This window comes from Taudactylus pleione, unplaced genomic scaffold, assembly GCF_031769625.1.
Source record: "Taudactylus pleione unplaced genomic scaffold, aTauple2 ptg000236l, whole genome shotgun sequence".
NCBI classification, from domain to species: domain Eukaryota; kingdom Metazoa; phylum Chordata; class Amphibia; order Anura; family Myobatrachidae; genus Taudactylus; species Taudactylus pleione.
In genome coordinates this window covers 5,291,445-5,318,751 of record NW_028284638.1, presented here as the reverse complement: position 1 = coordinate 5,318,751, position 27,307 = coordinate 5,291,445, and the positions used below count along the sequence as shown (strand labels likewise).

The 27,307-nt window shown below is 45.6% G+C and overlaps 1 protein-coding gene across 3 annotated transcripts in view; it reads left to right on the top strand.

The window, feature by feature from the left end:
* GSTCD (glutathione S-transferase C-terminal domain containing) overlaps positions 1–27,307 on the top strand; it is a 221,224-nt gene that overhangs the window by 185,408 nt on the left and 8,509 nt on the right. For all 3 annotated transcript variants that reach the window (XM_088479481.1, XM_088479480.1, XM_088479479.1), the window contains exons 9-10: positions 368–501; positions 4,040–4,070. In XM_088479481.1, coding sequence (XP_088335607.1) covers positions 368–501; positions 4,040–4,070 — 165 coding nt within the window. The remainder of the gene's footprint in view (positions 1–367; positions 502–4,039; positions 4,071–27,307) is intronic.

The following is a 27,307-nucleotide window of genomic DNA, read 5'->3' as shown; positions in this document are numbered from 1 at the left end:
CTGACAGAAAACAGCTGATGAGCAGTAACACAACTATGTATATGTAACTTGCACATATCATAAAAGATACAATTATGTCAATCGTATGCATTGCACAGATGGGCACAACTGATAAAACACTTTTTGCATGTGGCTAGGAATTTTCCCTTTACCCTCCTTCCTGCTCAGAGGTACATCAAACACGCTGACATCTTACACAAGATGCAATGTTTTCATCTGTGTGCTTTGTGAGCAGAGCAATGTACATGCATACAGAATCGTTTATGATTTAGTTTCATAGTGCTGTGTGACACAACTAGACATTTACCTCTGCCGCTGCTTTCTAGTATTGTCCCTGTAATAACTGTATGTGTCTTGTCCTTCTTAGGTAGCTCTGCATGCATGTGGAGTAGCAACAGACATGGTGATTGATCACTGTATCCTCTCTAGAGCAGCGTTCGTCGTCTGCCCGTGCTGCTATGGCTTTATCCAAAATACAGTCCAGACTACTTTTCCGCAAAGGTAAAATTGTATCTTCATTTAATTTATGTTATGTTTTTGTTTAAGTAGAACAAAGAGAATAAGATGCTTATCACTACTAGTATGAATAGTGTCTGTTTAAGTCTTTCTAAAAGCATGATTATACCAATGAAGGAAATTGATGGCCTGAATATAAATAACGGTGAACATCTAAATCAAGTTTTTAAAATGTAATTGATTTGGTATTTTCTCAGCAACAGCACAAAATGGCTGGAAAAATGCATTTTGGGGACTAGGAGACAAACAGCATAGGGGTCAGGGAAAGGAGGTTAAAGAGCCCCTGTCACAGTGGTATAAGTACACATGATGCTTGGCACGGTAAGGGATGGCCACCAATCACACATCTCAGGGCTCTATACTGCCTGAAATACAGGATGCCTCTTCACATAACAGCTGAAACGCAGGCCACACAAAATATGTGCTATCAACTGAACTATAAGTCAGATAAATTCAGGTCTGACTATAATATCTCTCTCTAATAGGTCAATAGGATTGTGTGCAGTGTTAGAAGAAGCTGCTTGAAAACTATAGTACACTTTCTCTTTACCAAAATGGTTTTGGATGCGAATACCTGAGACAATTTTTAAAAATTAATTTGATTAATATGCTAGGCCTTCTACATATGTACACCCTTCATTCTCCAATTGACATTCACCAGATCTAGATTGCTCACCCACCAACCCATTCTGCCCCATATCATGTGAGACAACCCCTTTAAATTGATTCCTCCCCCAAATTGATTATACACAAAGTAATGAGAACCATTTATTGCTTCCAATGCAAGTCAAAGCTGATCCCCACACCCCAAAAAGTTTACCCTCAGATCCCCCTAGTATCCGATATGACAGTAACAATGACTCTCCACATTTTCATGATAACATTCTGCTTTCTCCAGTCAGTTCTAGTCCAGATGACTGTGACGCCTCCCCTTCCTTGGCATTTCTCATATACTCCCCAACACATTTTCACACTTCAGGTCATGGTTTCCAATGTATTCCCTTTCTCTACAATACTTACTCTAAAAGAGCAGGAAGTTCACTCGGGCTTGCGGGTACCGAGACTCTACCACAAGGGTCTCGTCGCAAGCCCGATGGTCGCTATAATCGCCAGGCCGCTCGCAAAAGCTGTGCGAGCGGCCTGGAGGCGGATTTTTTAAAAAAAAAAAAATCTGCCCTGATTCAGAGCGAGTGCTCGCAAATAGCGAGCGCCTCTGAATCAGGCCCTGAGATCTTCACAATTTAATACATTTTCATTCTGTTAAGAAATACACTGGTAGGGTCTGTATGTTTTTATTAATTGTGAATGTAAATACTGCTCTAAATAAAATTGGTGCTGCTGTTTGGGAAAGCACCAGCAACACTTACCTGCATCAGTAGCCTTACACTGTGCAGGATTCATGATCAAACTATTGCAGGCTGCTTTTCCTGGAGAATCATCAGGTAGAGGCATTTGCGTGGGTCTCCAGAACTGGTCCAAGTATGAGTATCATTAGTCTGCTAGTAGGGATAGAGGGGTTTTATTCACAAAACGCTTTTATTGTGGTCATGGGTTGTTTCCTTATGGTCTTCTCAAACTGGGATGCTCATATTTTCTTGTATTTTGTTTAAAACCATTAGCCGCTTAAGGACCATTTTCCAGGGGTGTGCAGGACAAAAGTGGAAAGTATTCTATATTTTTCAGCTGGGCCATCAATGCAGGTTTGCTTTTTTGGGAAATGGGAGCTAGAGCAGTGGCCCTAAAGTAGCGTTAGGAGCTCAAGTCTGAGGCAGTGGCGTCACAAGGGAGGTGTGGGCCGCACCGGGTGTCACCCTCCAAGAGGGTGACACAAAAATTTGCACACTCATGCCTGCAACCACCCGCCGCCACACTTCTGCCCAATCCCCCCCCCTCCATTTGGAGTTACCCAGCCGCCGCAAGGAGGCTCCATCTGCCAGGCACCCGCTGAGATTTTGTTACCAGCGGGCACCTCTCAGGGAAGTGGATATATCCCATTCAGTTTTTGTATCCTGACGTTATCAGCTACTGTCCAACGTCATTCCCTACCATCCATGTGGGCATAGAGTAGGAATATAATCTTGTGGTGAGCGTAGCGAGGATACAAGTTTCTTTTTTTGATGAACTGTATGGGCAGGGAACAGCACTTCCGCCCTCAGTCTACGTCACTTCCAGGTACAGAAACTGAAGGGAAAATATACCTTTCCTTCCCCGCAGCGGTAGCCGGAGGCTGGAGCTCACTTCTGAGCTCCGGCATTCCGGCTCCTGCAGTGAGCACTATGGGAGAGACGTTATGACCCATAGATCCGAGGAGCGGTCAGACCAGACAGCAGCGGAGGTAAGAGCGAGACTTAAGGTAAATATTGTGTTTGTATTTTTTTATTTTTTTTTTGTGTAAGGAGCACTACCACTGGGGGCATAATACTGGGGGCACTGCTAATGGGGGGCACTACTAATGGGACATTACTACTGGGGGCACTACTATAGGGGGCATTACCTCTGGGGGCGCTACTACTGGGGGCATTACTACTGGGAGCATTACTACTTGGGGCATTACTACAGGGGGCACTACTACTGGGGGCATTACTACAGGGTGCATTACTAATGGGGGCACTACTAATGGAGGCATTGCATAAGGGGCACCACTACTGGGGGCACTGCATAGGGGGCAACACTACTGGGGGCATTGTGTAAGGGGCACCACTGCTAGGGCCATTGTGTAAGGCGCACTATAGCTGTGGGCATTGTATAAGGGCACTACTACTGTGGGCATTGTGTATAAGGGACACACTACTGTGGGCATTGTGTAAAAGGGTCACTACTGTGGGCATTGTATAAAAGGGGCACTACTGTGGGCATTGTGTTAAAGGGGCACTACTGTGGGCATTGTGTAAAAGGGGCACTACTGTGTGTCATAACATGACTAAAGGACACTACTATATAGTGGAACGTGAATCAGGGGCACTATGTGTGGTGTAATTTGAATTGGGGATAGTATTGTGTGACTATACCCCTTTCTTTCGAGACCACAACCCTTTTTTGTGCCACGTGCCTTAGGTGCACGCTGTCCTTTTATAGAAAAATTGCTGGGGGGGGGGGGGGAGTTCCACCACGTCTCTAGGACCACTTTAAGCACTGCTACTCAGAATTACGTCACGCCCGCCTGGCATTCTGGGTGGAGCACAGTATGACTACTGGACTGGTAAGGGGGAAGAGTTCACGGAGCTGCACACCTTGGTCCCGATTTTTTATTTTTTTTGGTGGAGGGGGGGGGGGGGGTGTCAGCATGCATTACAGCACCGGGTGGCACCAACCCTAGTGACGCCTCTGGTCTGAGGCACCTCATTTGTCACTCTTGGGTTGGTTGACATGACAAAGCAGTAGGCCCTAATTATATTTCCCTTTATATTCACACACTAACATTACTAGAAGCATATATGCACATTACCTCTATATTTTTATATAGTAAAGATTTATGATCACGTCAATTTTCCAGTTATTAAATACTACTTATTTCTCATTTCAGTTGTCGCTTTCAGAAAGTTCTGTCTTACAAGGTAATTTTCCTTTTTATTACATGCATATCTGTAGTATTGTTTTATACACTGTGATTACGTATTTATTTGTATTATTATTGAATGCAAATAATTATACACAATCATACTGCTGAGATAAAAGCAGCTAGAGCATCTTCTTCTCATTCATTATGTAAAGACTGTTCAGTATAGTCCATAAATAAAATGGCTTACCCCTTCCTGCACGCAGCCAAATAACAACACTCCAATGCAGTACAGAATAACTCCACAGCAAACATTGAGTATGTAAGTTATGGGTTCTAGTGCCCTTTCCATTTGTGATAAATAAGATGGGATGGAGACATGCACTTCATACACCTAGGCTCAATATGCCATGCGGCCCAAGACGCCTGGCACAAGTGTGCTGCCAGGTCCCGTGCAACTCTGATAGCGCTGAGCATCACTTTGACATCTCTTTCGTCCAAAAATGCTGCTTAGTCGCAATGCGATGCAACTAGGACGCACCAGAAGACTGCACTGATTAATTTGATATGTGACACTTACTGTATATGTATATCTACAGATGTGTCCTTAACAGATACCAGGACCTAAGATGGTGTTAGCCGCTGTAGCCAATGGGCTACACACCACATGATTAGACGGCAGAGGGTTACTGTCACATGTGCAGTCAGCCTCGGCAGCTATCCGGCACATCGCAGGGACAGGCTCCTTTCAGAACACCTCTCCCTGCATGTGCCGGATAATATATACCGGCACTATGATCGCAACTTGCAATGCGATCATGGGCAGTACTGGCATGCCCAGATCGCATTGCAAGTGCGATCATTAATAAATGGGGGCCTATATATTTATATATATAGGCTGCCAGAGTCAGCGGCCCTCGGGTGAATAAACTCATGTCAAAACAGGTAGTTTGATTAACGTTTCGGAGCCTGTTTATTACTCCGTCTTCAGGATACAAAAGTATAATACATACAAAGTACTTACTTATACCACCACCTCGTACCACGTGTGACCGCTCTCCTGGTGTCCAGGAAGGGAGGCACCTAGTGATGATGTCATCACTGTGCTCCCATCGCCGGGAAACTGTTTAATATACAAATAAACGTAGTGTGTATACACGAAACACGAAACAGGACACCAGAACAAATATAAAAGTTAAAAACAATTAGAATGTACATTTAGAAAAGATGGCATTTCTGGTTCTTACTACTTCAAGTCTCAAGCATACTAAGCAATAAATTCACATTCGAGCATACCCTATTGTTATCAGTTGTTACAGACACATCATATCCCTAATACACTGAGAAACATACATAAAGCAATATACCACAATATGCTATATCCACCATACAATAACAAGGTAGCGGTGAATACCGCAAATAATAGACCTGTCATCAACAGCTATCATAATTAAACAACAGCAAATGGCTAAATGCCTTTACATAAAACATTGTCGACATATTGCTAACTCAAGTTCTAAAAGGATCGGCCATCTGCACTAATAAATTAATAAACCGCTGCCAGAACAATATACGTTACAAAATGTTAGGGATGCATGGAAAAACGTGCGTCAAGAATAACACTACATATACACTAATACATACCTCCCAACATGACCCTCTCCAGGAGGGACACAATGCTCTGGTCCTGGACTTCCCTGGTAAGAGGCGGGGCTGCAGCGCAGTTCAAAATTCAAATAGGGGAGCAACACCAACTGTCATTTCACACGCTGCCAATCATCACTGGCTGGGACTCACTGGCAGTTGGTGTGGTTCCCCTATTTGAATTTTGGACTGTGCTGCAGCCCCAACTCTGGAGCATCCACCAATCATAAATTACCTGGGAAGTCCAGGACCAGAGCATTGTGTCCCTCCTGGAGAGGGTCATGTTGGGAGGTATGACTAAGATAGTATGAGACATTCTAGCTCAGAGCACATCTACAGGAAAGATGGATTAGACTCTAATACATCATAAAACATCTCTCTACAAAAAGCAGTATAATCCCAAATTTATGTTTAGGCCAAAGTCTGAAAATCCAGCAGGATTCACACCGCAATAGTTTCAGGGATCTGTCACCCCCTCGCATCAATTTTGGGATGTGATCAATTATGATATATCGAATATTGGATACATTATGCCCAGCTTGAATAAAATGCGGTGCCACCAACTGGTCACTACCTCCATTACTAATGGCGGTCCTGATGGCCGACCGATGTAATGCCATGCGTTCCCGTAGGGTCCTATCGGTTTTCCCCACGTATACAAGGCCACATGGGCATGTAATCAAATAAACTATATATCGTGTAGTACAAGTCACTTGTGTCTGATAAGATATCGCTTGCTACTATGCAGATGCGTATGTGAAAAACTATTCCCCGCTACCATATAACGACAGGTGAGACAGTTAAGACATTTAAATCATCCAACTTTGGGCTTCAAAAAGTGTGTAACTGTTGCTTCGTTCCAACTTGTGATGTCTGTATTCACTACCCAGTCCCTTACATTTCTGCCCCGAGTGTAACAGGGCATTCTCATATCCTCTGCAGTTTCAGTCGAGGCAATCGACCAGTGTTTCTTAACAGACTGTCTAATATTGTCACTGTGAGCATTATAATGGAAAACCCATGGTATTCTTTTGCTCCCCCACTGTTTCTTATTGCTGCCACTGCACAAAAGTTGTTCTCGTGGGATACTTAGGGCTCGTTTCTTAGCCTGTTCTAAAACCTCCTATGTGTAACCCCTCTGAAGAAATGTCACTTTCATCTCATTGATCTGTAGCTCAGCACTGTCAGTATCACTGCAAATTCTGCGTGCCCGGATAAATTGGGAATACGGCAAACCGTATCTTAGTGGTTTAGGGTGAAAGCTGTTAAAATGTAAGGCGATATTTCTGTCTGTAGGTTTGCTAAATAACATAGTGGCAATTTTACCCTCCTTCAGATGCACCTGTACATCCAAAAAACTAACACATTGTTTATCAAAACAATATGTAAATTTAATAGGACTGTCGGAGGCCATTATGCCGTTCAGTAAAGGTAGTAAACTCCTCACTGGATCCTGTCCATATTAGAAATAAGTTGTCTATGTATCTGGCATAGAAAAAACTACTACCAGATACAGTACATAGACATCGCTAAAAAATATGTCCTGGTCTGCAAGAAACATATAAGCGTTGGCATACGATGGGGCCACATTGGGACACATCATACAGCCAATGAGTTGAAGGTACAATGTTCCGTCAAACATAAAGAAATTGTGTGCAGGATCATTTCCAGCAGGTCATTTACAAAACCCTATGCTAGGTCCTTTATAGACCCCACTACCCAAGATTAATTCACTAACAGCTCTAAGACCCACTGCATTGGGTATAACTGTATATAAACTGTTAATGTTGATACTACATAACAGACTACCATCAGGGATATCCTGTAATTCATGAATTCTGTTAAGGAAAGAAGTAGTATCAGACAAAAACCTTGGATGTTCAATAATGCAGGGTTGCAATATAGCATCTATATACACAGACGCCGGTTGGAACAACGTCCCCCAGGCCGAGATAATAGTATGAGTGGTATTATGGGGAACTCAGGGACCAAAGCATTACATAAATCACGTGAAATCTCCCCAGCATCAGCCGCTAATGTGACCCTTTCATACAATTGCCTATGAGATGTCACAGAGGGATCACTGTCTAACACCCTATGGACAGTTGAATCAGAAAGCTGGCGCATGTCATCAGCGACATTGTCTGTCGAACCTGCATGCTGCCGAATGCAGCTTGCCCCCCGTCGTCGCGCCATCTCTCCCAACATCGGCAAGTGTGTATACTTGCCAATGCCAGGTCCCGCCGCATGATAGATCGACTAGGTACACATCGTTAAGTGTGTACCCAGCTAAAAGGGGCATTGTAATCAGGCCACGTACATTTAGTATATGGCGCCTCCACAACTTAGTTGCCCCAGGGCCCCCACAAGCCTTAATCCGGCTCTGACAGATACAGTTGGGAACTAACAGCCTATTCTATCATCTTTGCTGCAATCGCGTTAAAAAGACCCTCTCGGCTTGCCAGGTCCTGTAGACTAGCACTGGGCATCTTTTTTCGCTGAAAATGCAGCAGATTTGCTGATTAATTTGATATGTAACCAATGGCGTCGGGTAGTACATTCACTGACAGTGAGTGTACTACCTGGCGGCGGTGTGCTTATTTTAGCAGCCAATGAGAGTCAGACAGATTCTTATTGGTTGCTGCACCCAGGGCCGCCGCCGGGCTGGAGCTCACTTATGAGCTCCACCTTCCGGCTCCTGCAGTGGGTGAAGGGATAGACATCATGACATCTCTCCCGTAGTGCCGAGCGAGACGGGAGGAATGGGCGGTGGCGGGTGCAGGAGCGGGGATTAGGGTAAGTATCATTTCTTCCTCAGGGTCCTTAGGGCTCCACAGTTAGACGTAGGTGTAGGCAGGGGAGTAGCAAGGGTGGCTCCAGTGGATCACCTGCTCCAGGCGCCTGCTCTGGCCAGGGCACTGGAGATCAGCCAGCTGAAGAAGGGCAGAGCACCTGCTGAGCTGAGCGTGAAACACATAAAGAGATCAGTGCTTCCAGAAAAGGGGCATGGTGTGGACAGAGCGGCGCTTGTGGCCCCGCCCACACCACACCACCAGCAAGGATGCACTGATCTCTATATAAGGCATAATGTGAACTATGGACATTACTGTGGCATAATATGAAATGTGGGGACAACTGTGTAGCATAATGTGAATAAATAGCCCAAACTGTGGCATAACGCAAATTAATGGGTACTTACAGTATGTGTGGCATAACCTGCATTGTGGCCATTATTTTGTAACATAATGTGAATAAGGGGCACTCCTGTGGCGTAACATGAATAAAAGACACTACTGTATGGCGTAATGTGAATAATGAGCACTACTGTGTGGCATAACGTGAATTGTGAGCACTGCTGTGTGGTTTATTTTTAATCTGTGAAATTACTTTAGTGGGTTGGAATATATCTAGCCCTCCATGTCCCAGTTTGATACCACCCCTAATGTTTAGTTTTATTTCCCTTTAATTTGCCCCTACATGCTGGACACGCCCCCCTACCTGGCACATTTGGGGGGTGGTGGCACGGTAGCACAGACATGCTCTGGGCACCATCGCTAAACGCTACACCCCTGGGTGTAGGTGGTACTTGGAGGACTGGACACCAACAGCAAAGCTTTTTTCTATCCCAGGATGCTTCGGTGCTTCCCCCTATACCCCACCCACAGCCTGAAGGCAACTCAGTTTCGTTGGCGTCCGGCAGGAGCTGGATCACCGTTAGAACAGAGGGGGCACTTTTAAGCAGCCCAAGCTTTATTTTAGGATTTATTTTTATTTATTACTACAGAGCAAGCAGTGCTAGACAGTCCACTGGACGTCTGCACTGCTGTTCCATCACCCCTCCGTGGCGCCGCGACGCCAGCCATTGGCTAGGTACTCTCAGCGGGGCTCAGGGGGGGTCCTAGCTAGCTGGGCTCCTTGGACCCCAGGATGTAGCCAGGACTCAAGGGGACAGGTAAGGTGGGTCTATGCGCAGTCTTACCTTCGGTCTCAGGAGACAGACCGGAGGTGCTGATGTGGACACCGGTTCGTCCGGGACTCCACTAGACCACCAGGATATAACCTATACTGCCGCAGGGTACAGCTAAGGCCAGGGACCCGGCAGTTGATGTCAGCATAGTGGAAAAGGTCCTCACCCTGCGGCCCCTCCCCCAGCACAGGGTGCCAATCCACTGCGGTTTTGCGACCCCTGAGCTGCTCCTCCCTCATTTTCTGCAACAGCCTCAGGTCTCCGGGAACTCTGGGTCAGGTCTCCCTGTATACCTCTCCCAAGAACCAGTTTATACAGCATTATTTCCTACCAGCCACTGCGGTCTGTGTAGTTGAATTTAGTGCCCACTGCAGTTGACTTGTATGCTCTGCATTGTATGTGACTTGTGCTAGCGCTGCTGTCTGTTTATTTTTCTCAACTGTCATCTTATACCTTTCCCTTTCTTTCATTATAACCCCAGAAGTTTAGGGTTAGGCACCCCTAAGAGAGGGTTATGGTGGGGAGAGGGGAGGGTTAGGTGACTTACCTGCCGCTGTCGGGATTTCCTCCTGACGGGCTTTGAACCGGCGGCCAAACAGCCGCCGGCATTTCAAACCCATTCCCTTGATACTGCACTTGGCCCATCAGCCACTGCATCCTCTCCTCAGGACCCACCCTAGGCTTCTTTTTCACAGGTGTTGGCAAAAATTGCAGACCACGTAACGGTCCCTGTGGTAGCTCCCCCTATTGGATGGCCACAGCAGGTACTCCCTGCAAATCCTTTGCCTCCCCCATGGGTAGACATATTTTCTACCTCAGTGCTGAGTCTGGCGGCTACCTCTACAGTCTTTTAACAAATGTTGCAAAAGGAGAGACGCTTACCTAGTAAACCTACTAAGCGTGCTGTGTTATTTTCCCAGTTCACATCAGATTCTGAGTTATCGTCTGAGGAGGCAGAAGATGCAGACTTCTCTCACTCTGACTCCCCTTCGGGAGATTAGGAGCCCCCCTTTAAATTGACTATACCTGCACTTGTGAGAGCTGTAAAATCTATTCTTCAAATAGAAGAGGTAGAACCCACTCCTAAGGCAAGAGAGCCACTCTTTAAGCAACAGAAGGTAGTTTTGCCAGAGTAAGTGGGAAGTTCCCCCTGCAGTGGATTCCCTGGTTAAGAATGCTACCTTACCTATCCATACAGCAACCTCCTTAAAGGCGACTACGGATAGTAGGATTGAAGCTTGCCTGAAGTCTAAATACTCTCTTACAGGAGCTATTATTCGTCCTGCCAGGGCTACGGCCTGGGTGGAAAAGCCATTGAGAGTTGGGCAGAGGCCTTAGAAGATACATGTCCCTCCGAAGCTTCGAGGGAACAACTGTCCTACATCTCTCACATTAGGGATGCAGCCTCCTATTTAGGAGAAGCGGCTTTGGATACAGGTCTCCTAGCTTCAAAAGCATCTGGTACTTCCGTGGTAGCCCGCCGTATTGTTTGGCTTCACTCATGGAAGGCAGACTCGGACTCTAAAAAGGCTTTAGAGTCTCTCTCTTACTCTGGGGAGATCCTGTTTGGCCCAGAATTGGACAAAATTGTGACTACCTTGGCAGCTTCTAAGACGACGTTCTTGCCTTATGCATCTTCTATGAAGCCTTGGAAGTCATTCTTTTGGTCCTTTCGTCCCCAGGGGAAAGCTAAAGGTCAGTCCTTTCCACGGCAGTCAGCATCCACAAAGGCTACTAGAGGTCCACCTAACAAATCTGAGGACAAGCCTTCAGCCTGATGGGGTGGGCCTCTCCCTGAGAGCTCTCAGGGTGGGTGGCCGACTTCTTCAGTTTGCCCAGTTCTGGAGTCAAACCATCACAGATGCCTGGGTACAAGAAGTGGTCTCCCACAGATACGCCCTCTCATTCCTGAGGCGGCCCCCCAACAGTTCTTTTGAACAGGACTTCCATCGGACCCAAGCAAAGCCCTGCTCCTCCAGAAGGCCATTCAGTCCTTGCTGCTCTCGGGGGTAATAATTCCGGTCCCCTCATCACAGCGAGGGATGGGTTATTGTTCTACCCTCTTCTTGGTTCAGTAGCCCAACGGGTCTTAATGGCCTATCCTCAACCTCAGGTCTCTGAACAAGTTTATCAGGGTGCCCAGATTTTGTATGAAACCCTACGCTCTATTACCCTGGCTATGGAGCCTGGGCACTTTATGGTGTCTCTGGACATTCAGGATGCATCAGCAGAATCTCTGGTTTGCTGTCCTACAGCAACATTACCAATTTTAAGCACTGCCTTTTGGGCTTTCTACAGCTCCTCGGGTATTTACCAAGATCATGGCACTTATGGCGACCTATCTTCATCGTCAGGGGATCAGACTGCTCCCGTACTTGGACGATCTCTTGCTCTTAGCAAGCTCCCCAGAGATTCTTCACTGCCATCTACAAGTAACCATTGCCTTTCTACAAACCCACGGTTGGCTGATCGACTGGAAAAAGTCTTCCCTGACCCCTTCTCAAAGAATGGTACATCTGGGAGCCTTCCTGGACTCTAAGGCTCAGAGAATCTTCCTGACGGCAGACAAAATCTCTGCACTACAGCACCAGGTGTGCAGGTTTCTCCACAGTCGCAGAGGTCAATTTACTCTGCAGTGCAGACCTTGGGATCCACCGTGTCCACCTTCAACATGGTGGAGTTCGCTCAGTTCCACTCCAGGCTCCTACAACACCTGATTCTCTCCAGATGGAATGGGCTGCCCCATCTGCTCAGATTTTAACCTCTCCGGAGGTTCGCCTGGTCCTATCCTGGTGGCTACAGACATCCCACTTAAACAAGGGTCTCCCCTTTTGGATCCCGGACTGGGCACTCCCTACCAAGGACGCAAGCCTCTGCGGATGGGGCGCAGTGACCGGCCAGCACTCCTTCCAAGGACACTGGACTCCAGCCGAGGTGATCTTACCAATCAACATCCTGGAACTTCGAGCCATCTACAAAGCCCTCACTCTGGCTCAGGATATTCTTCAATGCAGGCTAGTACAAGTACAGTCTGACAACACCATGGCAGTGGCCTGCCTCAATCACCAAGGAGGCACTCGAAGTAGGTCAGCGATGGCAGAAGTGTCCCGCATTCTCACATGGGCCGAACACCATCTCCCAGCCATCTCCGCAGTGTTCATCCCGGGGATTCTCAATTGGGAAACGGATTTCCTCAGCCGTCATGACGTGCATGCAGGGAGTGGTCTTTACATACAGAAGTCTTTCAGCTCTTGGTGGACAAATGGGGTCTACCGGATGTGGACCTCATGGCCTCACAACATGACCACAAGCTTCCAGTGTATGGGGCCAGAACAATGGACCTCAATGCAGCCTTCGTGGACACATCTGTGAGGTGGATTTTCCATTTGGCGTACCTCTTTCCTCCAGTCTCCCTTCTTCCTCAGGTTTTTCGGAAGTTCAAGCAAGAAGGGGGCACGGTTATTAGCTCTAGCTTGGCCCAGATGCCATTGGTACTCCGACCTTCAAAGTCTTTCCATAGATGCTCCTCTCTTCCTCTACACCAGACCTGTTGTCTCAGGATCGCTGTCTACATCCGGACCTGGCCCGTCTTTAATGGCTTAGCTCTTGAGACATCCCTCCTAAGGTCTAAAGGGTTTTCTAACTCTGTGGTACAGACCATGCTCAGTGTGCATAAACTGGCCTCTGCCATGATTTACCACTGGGTGTGGCATACATATTTCCAGTGGTGTGCTACTAGAAACTATGACCCTAAGATTTTTAGGGTTTCTCGAATCCTTGCCTTTATTCAAGCTGGATTGGATCTCGGTCTCCGCCTAGCTGTCACAATTGGTGTCTGGGAATTACCTGACTCAGGTGATGAAATGGATTCAGCGGAGACCAGCTTGACTGGAATCATGGATGATGTTAATAGCTCTATTGCATAAGAATTGTGTAGCAGTGAGAACTGCCTTTGATGATAAATGACAGGAACTAGAAACTTGAAACGTTGGAGTGGGACCAGTAGGAAACTTGGAGGAACCGGGCTGGGACTGGCAGGAAGGCCTGCCGAGCTGGACAGGGTACCAGCTGGTAGACTTGGTGCGGCTCAGACTGGGACCGGCAGGAAGGCTTGCTGAGCTGGACGAGGTACCAGTTGGTAGACGGTGCAGCTGGGAAGCTGTAAGGAGAATGATGGTAGTACGGGAGCTACTTGATGCGGCTGCGAAGCCATATGGAGAATGGTGGTAGCACGGGAGCTACTTGAAGTGGCTGGGAAGCCGTATGGAGAATGGTGGTAGCACGGGAGCTACTTGAAGTGGCTGGGAAGCCGTATGGAGAATGGTGGTAGCACGGGAGCTACTTGATGCGGCTGGGAAGCCGTATGGAGAATGGTGGTAGCACGGGAGCTACTTGGTGCGGCTGGGAAGCTGTATGGAGAATGATGGTAGCACGGGAGCTACTTGGTGCGGCTGGGAAGCCATATGAAGAATGGGTACATTCTGGACTCCAGGTATAATAGAGGATGACTGTAACTCCGGTTAGGACTGGAGTATAACTGGACTCCAGGTGTAATGGAGTACGACTGGATTATCACCGGATAGGACCAGCATGAAAACTGGACTCCACGTAATTGGAGGACGGCTGGTTAACTGGTGTGAACCAGTAGGATTTCCAAATGCTGCAAGCATAAAGAGACAAATGCAAGTGCACACTCTAACCATGCTGAACCTAATAATATAACTGCTAAATAGCATCAAAGAGGTTCTTTGCATAATAATGGCCATAATTATGGGCCTACCCACCGCGTCCAGGTGACCTCTATCAGGCAGGTCCCTAACACTCCCATGGAACAAATATAGGGCACGGGACACCCCAGGTCAACCCAGCGGAATACTAGTGTGATGCCATGGGGCGGTTCTGCTGGGTTGGCTTGGGGGGTCCCGTGCCCTATATTTGTTCCATGGGAGTGTTAGGGACCTGCCTGATAGAGGTCACCTGGACGTGGAGGGCAGGCCCATACTTATGGCCATTATTATGCAAAGAACCTCTTTGATGCTATTTAGCAGTTATATTATTAGGTTTAGCATGGTTAGAGTGTGCACTTGCATTTGTCTCTTTATGCTTGCAGCACTACAAGTCTCAGCAGGTAGCACCTCACATTGTGCTTAGGGTGTGCAATCTAGGGCCCCTCTCCCTATGTATTTGTACTGTGTGTATGTATGTACACTGGAAGGATGAGACTCCTGCCACCTTGATTAGCACCCCTCCCACCTGTCCCAGGGTGTTTTTAATTAGCAAGGCGTCATTGCACTCCAAGACTGCACATCTAATGAGGCACACTGTGGGTAAGACCTAATATATATATATATATATATATATATATATATATATAGTGTCAGTTTTGGGACTGGTATTGGGGCGCGGGGCTCTCTGGGCTGGTGTGGCTGGGCTGCTTCATGGCATCATAATGTACACTTTTTCACTTTAGTTTGTTTATTATATATGTAGCAATTTATACACTTTTTATTATAACCTCCTACTTATGTAGGACTTCATACATAGGTTTTCTTTATTATTCTTTAACCCTCACTTTAAATCTCACACTAGTGTGTTGCCATGGGGCGGTTCTGCTGGGTTGGCCTGGGGGATCCCGTGCCCTATATTTGTTCCATGGGAGTGTTAGGGACCTGCCTGGAGGTCACCTGGACGCGGTGGGCAGGCCCATAATTATGGCCATTATTATGCAAAGAACCTCTTTGATGCTATTTAGCAGATATATGATTAGGTTCAGCATGGTTAGAGTGTGCACTTGGATTTGTCTCTTTATGCTTGCAACACTACAAGTCTCAGCAGGTAGCACCTCACATTAGGGTGAGGTGCTACCTGCTTAAGGTGTGCAATCTAGGGCCCCTCTCCCTATGGATTTCCAAATGCGCCAGGTATAGCTATTAGCAGGACTGCTAGATGAACTTGTCTGGGAATCAACAGGTTTTATGGGTATGCCAGGTATTGCTGTTAGCAGGATTTCTGGGTATGCCAGGTATTGCTGTAAGCAGGATTTCTGGATTTGCCAGGTATTGCTGTTAGCAGGCTTTCTGGGTATGCCAGGTATTGCTGTTAGCAGGATTTCTGGAATTGCCAGGTATTGCTGTAAGCAGGATTTCTGGATTTGCCAGGTATTGCTATAAACAGGATTTCTGGATTTGCCAGGAATTGCTGTTAGCAGGATATCTGGGTATGCCAGGTATTGCTGTAAGCAGGATTTCTGGATTTGCCAGGTATTGCTGTAAGCAGGATTTCTGGATTTGCCATTTATTGCTGTTAGCAGGATTTCTGGGTATGCCTGGTATTGCTGTTAGCAGGATTTCTGGGTATGCCAGGTATTGCTGTTAGCAGGATTTCTGGGTATGCCAGGTATTGCTGTTAGCAGGATTTCTGGAATTGCCAGATATTGCTGTTAGCAGGATGACTGGTCTGAGAACCAGCAGGTTTTCTAGATGCACCTGGGGTTACTGCCAGCAGGAGCCTGGGATACACTAGTACACAGAGAGACAGCTATAGCACAATCTGTACACCAGGGGAAGTAATGAGATGTGCAGGCCCAGAATGCTATCAGAGGAGGATGTATATACCCTGGGTCTGGCAGGAATTGGTGGATACGGTCAGGTGGTCTGGCAGTAGCACTCTGAGTGGTGGAGGGCACGACATGCAGAGGGAGCAATCATCTCTGCAGAACTGAGAGTCAGAACTACACCTGCGATTCCAATCAAGGCTAGCAGTGTTCACAGACAGAGGAGGGCCCAGATGAATAATCACTGTGGAAAGGAGAGCACAGTCCACATGCACACACAGAAGTGCTACAGCCAGTATGATTCAGAGCAGATCTCCCAGGTGAATTGCACACACAGATCCACAGAGCAGCTGGCAGAGGTAAGTCTCAAAGCAAAAGGTAAAAACTAGCCAGGGCTGTGACACTAGCCTCTCTGAAAGTGCACGTCTCTGCTCTGTCCATCTGGTTCCAGCGCAGAATTGCTTCTCTGACGGATGTTCACACATTCCTGCAGCGTGTTCTCCTTATACGACCTCCCTTTGTCCATCCTGTGGCTCCGTGGATTTGTCAGTGGTTCTCCACGCACTTCAAATGGCTCACTGCGAAGACTCTTTTTCTTCTGGCTGTAGCATCTGCCCGTAGGATATCAGATTTAGGGGCGCTCTTCTGTCGCTCCCCATTTCTGATATTTCATCCGGACAGGGCTGTTCTTCGACCGCGCCCCGGCTTCCTTCCCGAGGTGGTCTCTCATTTCCACCTTAATGAGGAAACCGTGGTTCAGGCCTTTCAATCACCAGACATCTGGGCAGGTGAGGCCTCTCTGGAGTGATCCGTGCTCTGAGGACCGTACTAGTTCCATCAGGAAATCGGACTCCTTCTTTGTCCTATATGGATTCCACAAGAAGGGATGGCCAGCTAACAAACAGATTCTGGCCACATGGCTTTGCATGACTATCTCACAAGCTTACACGGAGACTGGCCTTCCTGTGCTGATTACAGTATCTGCTCATTCTATTCGCTCTGTGGGTACCTCGTGGGCAGCCCGCCGTGGCGCATCTGCCGAACAACTATGCAAGGCGGCCATGTGGTCTTCTGTCCACACCTTTCTTAGTTTCTATGCCTTTGATACATTTGCCTCTCAGGATGCTTCCTTCGGGCGCCGGGTTCCCTTTTCAGCTCAGGAGCATCCCTGCCCTCTAACAACTGCTTTGGGACATCCCCATTGTCTCCCTGTGGAGCCCTATGGACACTGAAGAAGAAAAAGAGAGTTATAGTAAAACTTACCCTTGTTAACTCTCTTTCTTCGAAGTCCATAGGGTCCACAGGGCACCTGCCCTGACACACCTGGCTTCTATGGGTTTCTTCTCTTGGTCACTTGTTTCCTTCTCTGTGTGAGAGTGTGATTCTTCAGTGTACCAGTCTTCCTTCTCTTCTATCCTGCTCCTGCCTTGGGCTTGTTAACAAACCTGAGTTACCTTCAGGCTGTAAGCGGGGTATAGGAAGGCGGACCGCAGCATCCTAGGATAGAAAAAAGCTTAAGCTTAAGCTTTAACCTCCATTGGTTAAAGAGGCTGGGGACTGTTTTGCCCATCCTAGACCTGTGTGTAAAGCTGTGTAAAAGAATGGCTAGTAGCCCGTGTAAACTGTCTATAGCTGTGCTATGTGTATGCAATTAAAGCAACAGCTCTTATAAGAGCTATTTCAACGGGATCGGCATGGCTGGCGATTCAAATCCCGACAGCAGCTGTAAAATGACAGGTGTCGGGATTTCGACGCCTGTTATTTAACCCTTGCCGGGATTAGACAGTCGGGAAGCCGGCGGTCGGGATTCCGTCTGTCGGCTTCCCGACTGCTTCCCATTTCAACGAATAAGCACAATTACAATTAAAATGTGTTCCTGTAAGACCTCTGTGTGCACTTGCAACAGCCCTGTCTTTGGTGCAGGAGAGCCATCTGAAAAAAAATGGAGCTTTGTGTGTGCACAACTCTTCATAGTCCATAATTCCATCTATACACTCTCACTAAACGGAGTTGAAAACGACTCTGAATGGCCAGTAGATAAATGAACTCGACTACAGAGTATGCATTGTACGAAAATACTCAAGATCTGTCCACAAACTCACTCATGTGTAACTGCACCAGCCCCGGAGTTGGTAAGTGGCACCAGTAAAGAGTAGGCTGTGACAGAAAGTTGCTGGTTACCAGCGAACCCTCATAAGTTTTTCCTGTCACAAAGCATATGCAGGAATATACCATCCTTTTTACAGAAAGACGTGGCTGTATATTTATTAATAAACATGTTTCTTAATAGTTTCTCATGCTTTCCAGACAAAAGCTTAATCTATAGTTGTTACATTGTGGTTAACATTGTATCTCTACTCAACCTCTATTACACGATTACAGCTTAATGAACATAATTCCTCCCTGAATATATAATTAAAAGAAAAATGTAGCTTCAGACCAGGCTTCTTTTTAATCCTTTTAATCAGTGTGGGAGGTTTCATTTTCCTGTAGGGTCAGCGACCTTCTGGCTAATTAATTCTGAAACGAGGAGCTCTTTAGGCAGCTTAAGCTATTTTGTTGTTGTCTTAGTAAGTCACCCAGGTCATATTCTCACAGGATTTGTGTTTTACAGTTATGTGTAATCAAGCGTTTCCCCATCCAGTCCTCTAATGTTGCAATATTGCTGCCAGGTATGCAGACACCATGAGGGGGACTTTTGTGAGAAATTGAAAAAGGTATTCTTACCTATAATAACTAGTCAGTTTGTCATTTATTTAGAGCTTTTTATAAAATAAGCACATACATTAGATTGGTTGATATGGGAAACACCACCTTGTTCCATACTGTAAATGTCATCCATTGGTATGTCAAGAACATAACTGATAATATATCATATCATGGGCCCAAACATCATAAATTAGTATATACAGATGGGATACTCTAGAGTGGCCTGGACACATTTATTGGTACCCCCTTAGAAAAGAATATATATATATATATATACCATTTGTTTTGCAAATGTATTGTCTGAACATGGTTAGGAGAGGGGCACAAACAAAACTCTTAGAGCTATATGAGTGCAAATGGTAGGAGCTTAGGAGATAAATTTCCAGAACTAATAGCAATGGTGACAAGGGATGACCTGGCAATCACGGAGTCCTGTTGCAATGAAAAATGGGAAAAATTGGAGGAGGGGTAGAACAGAGGGACAGAGGCAGAGTTTTGGCTTTTAGTGCAGATTCAGCCACACAGAAGCTGGAAGGAGGATATGCCGGTGTGTTGGACACAGCAGCAGCCATGGACGGCTACCAGGAGCCGCTGCTGCTGCCTTATGGAAGTTGTGCCAGGAGGGGGGTGATGCTGCTAGTACACAGCAGCAGCCACCTATTGGGCGTTTCTGACTGGTCGTATCAGTTGCAACCATGTCAGGGAAAGCCCAGTCTGGCGTGGTCGCATCTGATGCGACCATGCCAGGCAAATGGTTAAAGATAAATGCTATAAGACCATCTCCAAGCAGCTTGATGACTACAGTGCAAATATTATTGAGAACTTTAAAGTCCATGGAACTGTAGCCAACCTCCCCTGGACGCTGCCACAAGAAGAGAATCGACACTCTATTAAACAGAAATATAGTGAAACTTGTAGATAAAGAGCAAATGAAAACTTCCAAAGTGTTTCAAGATGAACTGCAAAGTCAAGGTACCTTGGTGTCTGATCGCACCATCCGACTCTTTTTGAGCAACAGTGGGCTCCATAGAAGACGTAGGACTCCACTTTTGAAATAAACAACATAAAAAGATTGGACTTTGCTAAAATGCAAATTGACAAGCCACAATGCTTCTGGGAAAATGTCCATTGGTCAGATGAGTCAATACTGGTCTATGTTCACAGGATAAAAAAGCTTTCAAAGAAAAGAACTCTGTACCTACCTGTGAAACATGTAGGCGGCTCGGCTTTGATTTTTTGGACTACTTTGCTGCATATGGCATGGGGTGCCTTGAATATGTGCAGGGCACAATTAAATCTGAAGACTATCAAGGTATTCTGGAGCAAAATGTACTGCTCAGTATCAGAAAGCTCTATCTCAGTCGCAAGTCCCTCAGCAGGATATGACCCAAATCATACTGCTGCAAGCACCCAAGAATGTATAAGAACACAACATTGGCCTTCTATGAACCCTAATCTGAATCCTATCGAACATCTATGGGAAGAGCTGAAACATGCAGTCTGGAGAAGGAACCCATGAAACCCGAGACAGCTGGAGCAGTTTGCTCAGGAAGAGTAGGCCAAACTACCTGTTGACATGTGCAGAAGTTTCATTGAGAGCTACAGAAATAGCTTCATTACTGTAATTGCCTTGAGGTTTGTGCAACAAATATAGTGTTAAGGGTCTCATCATTTTTGTCCATGCCATATTAATTTGCATTGTTAGTTAAAATATTCTGTTAAATCAAAAATCAAATGCAAAGTCTGATTTCAATTACTAATGGAATATACAATGATAGATGTCAACTACTTTTGTCAATTTCAAGTTATTTCAGAGAAAAATAATTTTCTTTTTTCATGAAAGAGTACCAACAAATATGTCCACGTTTATCATTAGAATCCACACTTTGGAGAAGTAATAGACATTAGAATCCACGTTTCGCACAAGTAACAGTGGTGGTGTGCTGCTTGTTTTTATAATTTTACCATAAATAAATCCAGAAAAATGAAGGTCCTGGTGCCAAGCCCAAAGTAATGTAGAGAGAGTACAATATAGACACCACTTTGGAATAGTTGCACTAAACAAGGTGCATTTATTAGGCAAGTCAACAACATTTCACACACAAGCTGCCCTTTCTGAACATTTTGCAGCAGCTTAAGAAAGTGCAGTGTCTGAAACGTTACTGACGTCTCTATCTATCTATACACATACACATGCATACAAATTCTTAACAGTGGTGTAAATGTAAAGTCCCTGTCTTTGGAAACCAATAGTTCCGTTGTACTCCACCAAAATCAGAATCTGTAGCTGGTTGCCTTCTCTTCTCTCTCTACTTCGACCCGGCACTGAACCACATGAAGGTCATCTGCAAGAAAGATGACAAGAGGGTGCACATAGTGTAATATTGTCACTTCACTTAATGTCTTCTCCCAAGGATTACATATGCATAAAATTATCATCCCAACCACAGAGGTACAAACCGCAAATCAGAACTGGAAGAGTACCACACCAAATTCCCTAAAGAAGAAGGAAACCACAACAGGCTAACATAGTGTAATACTATCTATTTCAACTTGACCAAAAAAAATAGTCAAAATGTCCACTTGCAAAAGGATAAAATAAAAAAGGCGTATAAATTTATACATATAGATGGAATCGGTATGAAATACCGACAGTTGGGATCCTGTTGGTCAGAATGGCGATGCCGTGATCCCAACAGGGTTAACATACCGACACTTGTTGGTCGGAATGCTAAACCTCCTCCTCTCCCTACCCTAACCCTCCCTCTGGTGCCTAACCCTCCCCCCAAGTGCCTGAACCTAACCCTCCCCGCACCCTAAACTTAACCCTCCCCCTTAGTGCCTAACCCACCCCCTAGTGCTTAACTGTAACTATCCCGTTACTTCCCTGGCGGTCGGGATGCGGGTGCTGGGATTCTGACCGGCGTCGGCAGTGGCGTATATCCATAATGGGTGCAATGTGTGCAGGGCACACGGGCCCCCGAGTCCAGGGGGGCCCCGCACCGCACACACTGCACCCATTTTTTTTTTAAACTTACCTGCCCGTGGTCCCGCATTGGGTCTCAGCGCTGCTCAGAACACCGGAAAATGGCCGGGGCAGCCATTTTCCCGGTGTTCTGCGCATGCGCAGTAGACTCCGGGCACACTCTAGTGCCCGGAGTCTACTGAGGCTCCGGTGGCTGGCCAGCCGCGTCAGTTGGCTGCCAGCCACCAGGGAGAGAGGAGGGGGCCCCGCACGGTGAGTGCACACGGGCCCCTTCCTCTCTTAAGATGCCCCTGGGCGTCGGTATTCTGGTGCCGGTAATGTAAGCATCAGCATCCCGACTGCTGGGATGCCGAACGCATATCATATCGATATATAAACTAGAGTTAATTGGCAAGGTGGGCATGGCTTTGTGTGCATGATGTATGGGTATAGGCATTACTCATAACAGGTAGAGTCATGAGCTTGCAACCATTTTAGACCAATAGAACAACATAGAAACAGCAGTTACATAAACTGAAATGAATATTGTTTAATAGAAAGTGCCTTTTGCTTTGTTTGTTTTTTAAGCTCTAGGTAGATGACAGTGGTTACGGTGGTAAAGCTACTCCACACAAATCTGTTTCTAAGCTCTGCATGCAGCTGCTAGGAGGCCTGTCTTAAAACATGTATAGAAATACATTTGGGCTGATTTATAGTTATGTTCAAATTGTGGCCAGGAGTGTAATTTGCAGCTGAGCAGGCCATGTTACACTACTAGGGGAATATATGCTAACATTTATTTTTTGCTTTTCTTTGCATGGAAACACTGCATGTTGCACCCACATACTGCCCAGCTCTACTATTACACTGCATACTACAGCTGGACTAGGCTACATCCCCCTTGCACTGTTTGCACCCAGTGAGACTGATTCTGAGTCTTTTGCTGGTCGCATACCTACAATTCATACCTGCTTACTCTCCCGAAATTGCCGAGAGCCTCCCGAAAATCAGGTGTCGTTCCACCCACGTGCACCCACCACCGGAGTCTGCTCCCTCCTTGCATCAGTGGCCGGTCCAGGGGGGAGCTGATGACGCGATTCGTGCTTAATCCTGTCATTGTGGCCCCGCCCCCGGCTACACAATGCCAGTAATCTCGGCATTGTGTAGTGGGGCCGTCAGAATCCGTAGACCATTGGTTGCACCGTTGAAACTTGGACCAGCCCTACGCAGTTTCTCTGTCCGAATATGGCCTCCTATGTAATCTGCATGTGGGTTTCATTTATTTTATTTTATTTTTTAATTGTGCCCAGCCCTTTAAATCTTGTGGCGCATTATGAATAAAATCTTATGATAACGATATCACATGTAGGCATGTAGAAAGCAATTATCCAGAACATTCGGAGAACCATAAAGGAAGGAATTTCGGCTGTTTGCTAATAATGGCATATAACAGACTTCCTGCTACAGTCATCAGGAGAATCACAGCTACACGATTTATAAAGGATGGAAAAGTGCAGGGTTGTTTTATGTCTTTAAGCATTTCACATAATAGATCCCATAACTGTTCATTAAAATCTAATTATTTTTATGAATCTATAAAAATGAAAAATGTTTAAATCCTACATAATTGGGAAACCACATGTCTAGTCTGCATTACCATATAGAAAGGGCCTCCCTCCCTGCATCATATGTGTGTTCCACCTCAGGGAAACATTGCCAACCTAATAAATAGAATAAGATTAGGATGCACAATATGTATTTGCTTGAGTGTATTTGTTTTCTTCGCATTTATCTTAATAGACTATATGCTGTTATATACAGGTATTTCCAGAAAACATAACAAGTGTGGTAGGAAGGAATCCAGTATTACTGACGGCTATCAACTTCAAAGCTCCCATCCAAGACGATTTGCAAATATTTGTTTTAAAAATGTTAGGAGTAAAAGTACAAATGGTGACTGCTGCCAGGTTTTCTTCATTTCACTTTTATGAGTGTTGAAGAGAACTTGTTTGTATTGTGAGTTTAGACTACTCACATTCCTCTCTTCCTCTGTATAGCTATCCTTAGCTGCCATTTGTACCAATGTGAAGAGGGTCAGTCTGCAGAAAAGAATGTCTTAGTCTTCAGACAATAGTGCAATTAGGGATCTCTGGTGCTTTTATTAGTCCTGTTTATGGATTTAGCCTAGATAATTAGCTGCTGGTCCTTTATTCAGCGCAAAAGCCAGGTATTGTCTCTCTGCCGGCTCATGCAGATTTAGTCCTCTTGTCCATTAATTATCTATACTAAATCCTACTTTGATGGAGTTACGCAGTGTAAAGATATTTCTTTATTCTTACTCTCATAGCCATTACTTCTGAAGAGAGCGACAAGAATTATAAGCACTTATTCTCAAATATTTTCTTTGCCTAAACAGATTTAACTTATTTGTATGTCCTTCCTGCCTATAAAGGGGAGGTGAAGAAGATATACTCTGTGTATTGGATGAGGCATTGGTAGACATCGCTGTCAGCTGCAGGTTTCATAGTGAAACCAAATTGCTAGAATTGTGACTTTCAGTGTAATTGTAGACATTAATAAAACTCATTACTAGTATATTTTAAAGGGATTGCTAGGTTTGTAATAGGAAGCATTTATCTTGTAGGTTTTAGAAACATTATTTTGGACCTTATTCAAAGTTGAACGCAATTTGCTTATACAATAAGCACAAACGTAAAAAATGTACTCAGGAAAAAACACATTTTGCTACCTATGCAGAGTTGGCCAGACATGTGAGATGCTAGCAGCTGTGCTTAGGTAGCAAATTAGCCTCCTTCCCCCTGCAGATAACACGATAATACTCCTGGAATACAGCAGGAGATGTGGCTTCACTATGAGCATACAAAATGGTCAAAACACAGTAAACAGTTCATACACATTACAGTACATGGCAGGAAAGCATACATAATAAGTAAACCAGTGTTTGGTACACTGATCCTGCTATTAGATCTCAGCTGCAGCTGTTATACTGTGTTTGCATAATTGGGTGCGTCTTAAATGTGTTCAATGAATCATATGCGGCCCTCCTCATCATAAGCTCACAACTTGTACCCAGGGTCAAGTACCCGCAAGTCATCCCACTCCATCAGGCGCATATGCACCTTCTATGTGGCCGTCTTGAGACGCATTTCATGTCGACACACCCATACTGTACTTTGGCTGCGTCCACAAGTCTTCTCCAACCCCTGTCACTGCACAGGCAAACTTAAGTGTAAAATGCGGGTGAGTCGCCACGACAAAAGACACACATTGTGAAAAGATGCAAATGCACTAATATGCATCCTATTATTTAATAAATATAATAAGCAGGATATATTGACATTAACAACGGGTGGTTTTAAAGAAGGTATGATTACATAATTACTTTTTATGGATTATCTAAGGTCTGCACAAGTGCTACTATGTGTCGCGGTCTGTGTATTCTGTAGATCCGGCTCGGGACCTTTAGGTATGACGGATGTACATAGGAAGCTTAATAATACTTTGGCTCATGGGTATGAACAGGAGTATAAGTACACTAGTGACGGTATGGGAACCACAGACTTGTGATGTGCATGGATACTGAACTGGAACTGGAGTGAACAGACCAGATCCACTGGGCGACCCCTCGCCTAGTGACCTGTGAACTCAGGCCAGGAATCGGAGTCTAATGTAGTCAGAGTACAGCTTGAGTAAGCTGTAACACTGGTACAGCTCTGACCTGGAACTGGACCCAGTGAGGAACTCAGAAACAGAGAGTCAGGATAAGTAATACAGCTTACTGGACACCTCGGTGTACAGACCGTATACTGAACCCTGGCCCTGGAACCAGCACCCTTCTCTGAACCAGCCCAAGACAATAGCATATAGTGCAGGGAAACCAATAGAAGGTCAGCACAATAGGGATAACCCAATAACCTGAACAAGCACAGAGTAATACAGTATAGGTAACTTGCTTGCACTGTCCCAGCGGTATGAGGGAATGAAGATCGCGGCTGTACTCGCCGGCTCTGCATTGAGGAGTAGCAAGTTGGTATGCAGCGTGGAAGCTGCCGGGCTAACAGGTGACAATACCCTGCGGCAGGTGGAAAGCAGGTTACTTATTACTCGCTGGCTGAATGAAGTGGTTGGAGCAGGTCTGTAGGCAGCGTGGAAGCTGCGGCGCTGACAGATGATGATACACAGCGGCAGATGGTAAATAGCGAGAAATCCACGAAGTAGCAAAGAGTCACAGAGGAGATGATCACAGGATACAAGGAGAAAACCTGGGACCTAGAACTATCCTGGGAAAGGAACACGTTGTTCAGGCAATGGGTTACTCTCAGGAACTGGTTTAAATAGGGAGTGGAAAATAGCCATTGGTGTGGCTGACCAGGTGAGCACACTGGTGCATTAGTTAATCACAGAGAGGTATCCCTGAGAGTACTTGGAAACAGAAATAAAAGAATGTCTGAGTTTGTAAGAGATGTTAAAACCCCGATTTATGTATCAATCAAATATTTGCTGAATCTAAAACCTAGACAGTCAGGTAACGATAGAGATTCCAAGCTTTTGTTCACCAGGATGTCCCAGGTGCAGCACCTTGTTTGTGCTGCAGTTTGCATACTATGGGCCATATTCAATTTGGGAGCGAAAAGTCAGTGCTGGACTTTTTGCTCCACATCGGAAGTTTTGCAGGGATAAAGTATCGGGCACATGCCCGCTTTATCCCCGTATTCAATTTGTAGCCGGCGAAAACTGGACCCTGCGGAAAGGTAAGTATCGGGAAAAGTAGGGGAATTTTCGGGAAATTACCCAGGGACCCCCCTAATGATGTCTTGACATGGGGGATAACTGTGGGTTTTAGTCTGCGGAAGGTAAGTAGGGTTTTTAAATAGCCGCGGCAGGTGCTTTTTTGTGCCTGTAAAGAAGGGTTGAAGAATAGCACTTAGGTTTTTTGGGGGGGGCGGGAAACTATGCCCATCAAATTTGGGGTACATGAAAATGGGTGCAAGCATAGTTTTAAGTCCCTAAAGGGCATTTTGAAAATTCTTCAAAAATGCACCTGCTGCTACCACCCGCATACTTTAAAACACCTGCCGCATACTTGGGAACCCCCCTGAATTAATTGCGCTAGTTTAAAACTTTGTTTCCCATTTTTAATTTTTTCTTTACCCCAAAATTCAAGTTAAGTTTTTGGGGTGTCCCGATTTATTTTTTTAATGTTAGGGGCCATTCACAGGGGTGCAGGCAATTCTGCACTTTTTTTCGCAACCTATTGTGTGGTGAAAAGTTATCCCCGGTTTTTTGCAAAGACTTTTCACACCGGTGAAAAGTCTTTGAAATTGATTATGGGATAATGAAAACAGGCAAAAATTATGGGTTTTCGCAGCCAAATTGAATATGGCCCTAAAGGGTAAACAGGGACGGACTGGGGCTCTAGATCAGCCCTGGCATTCC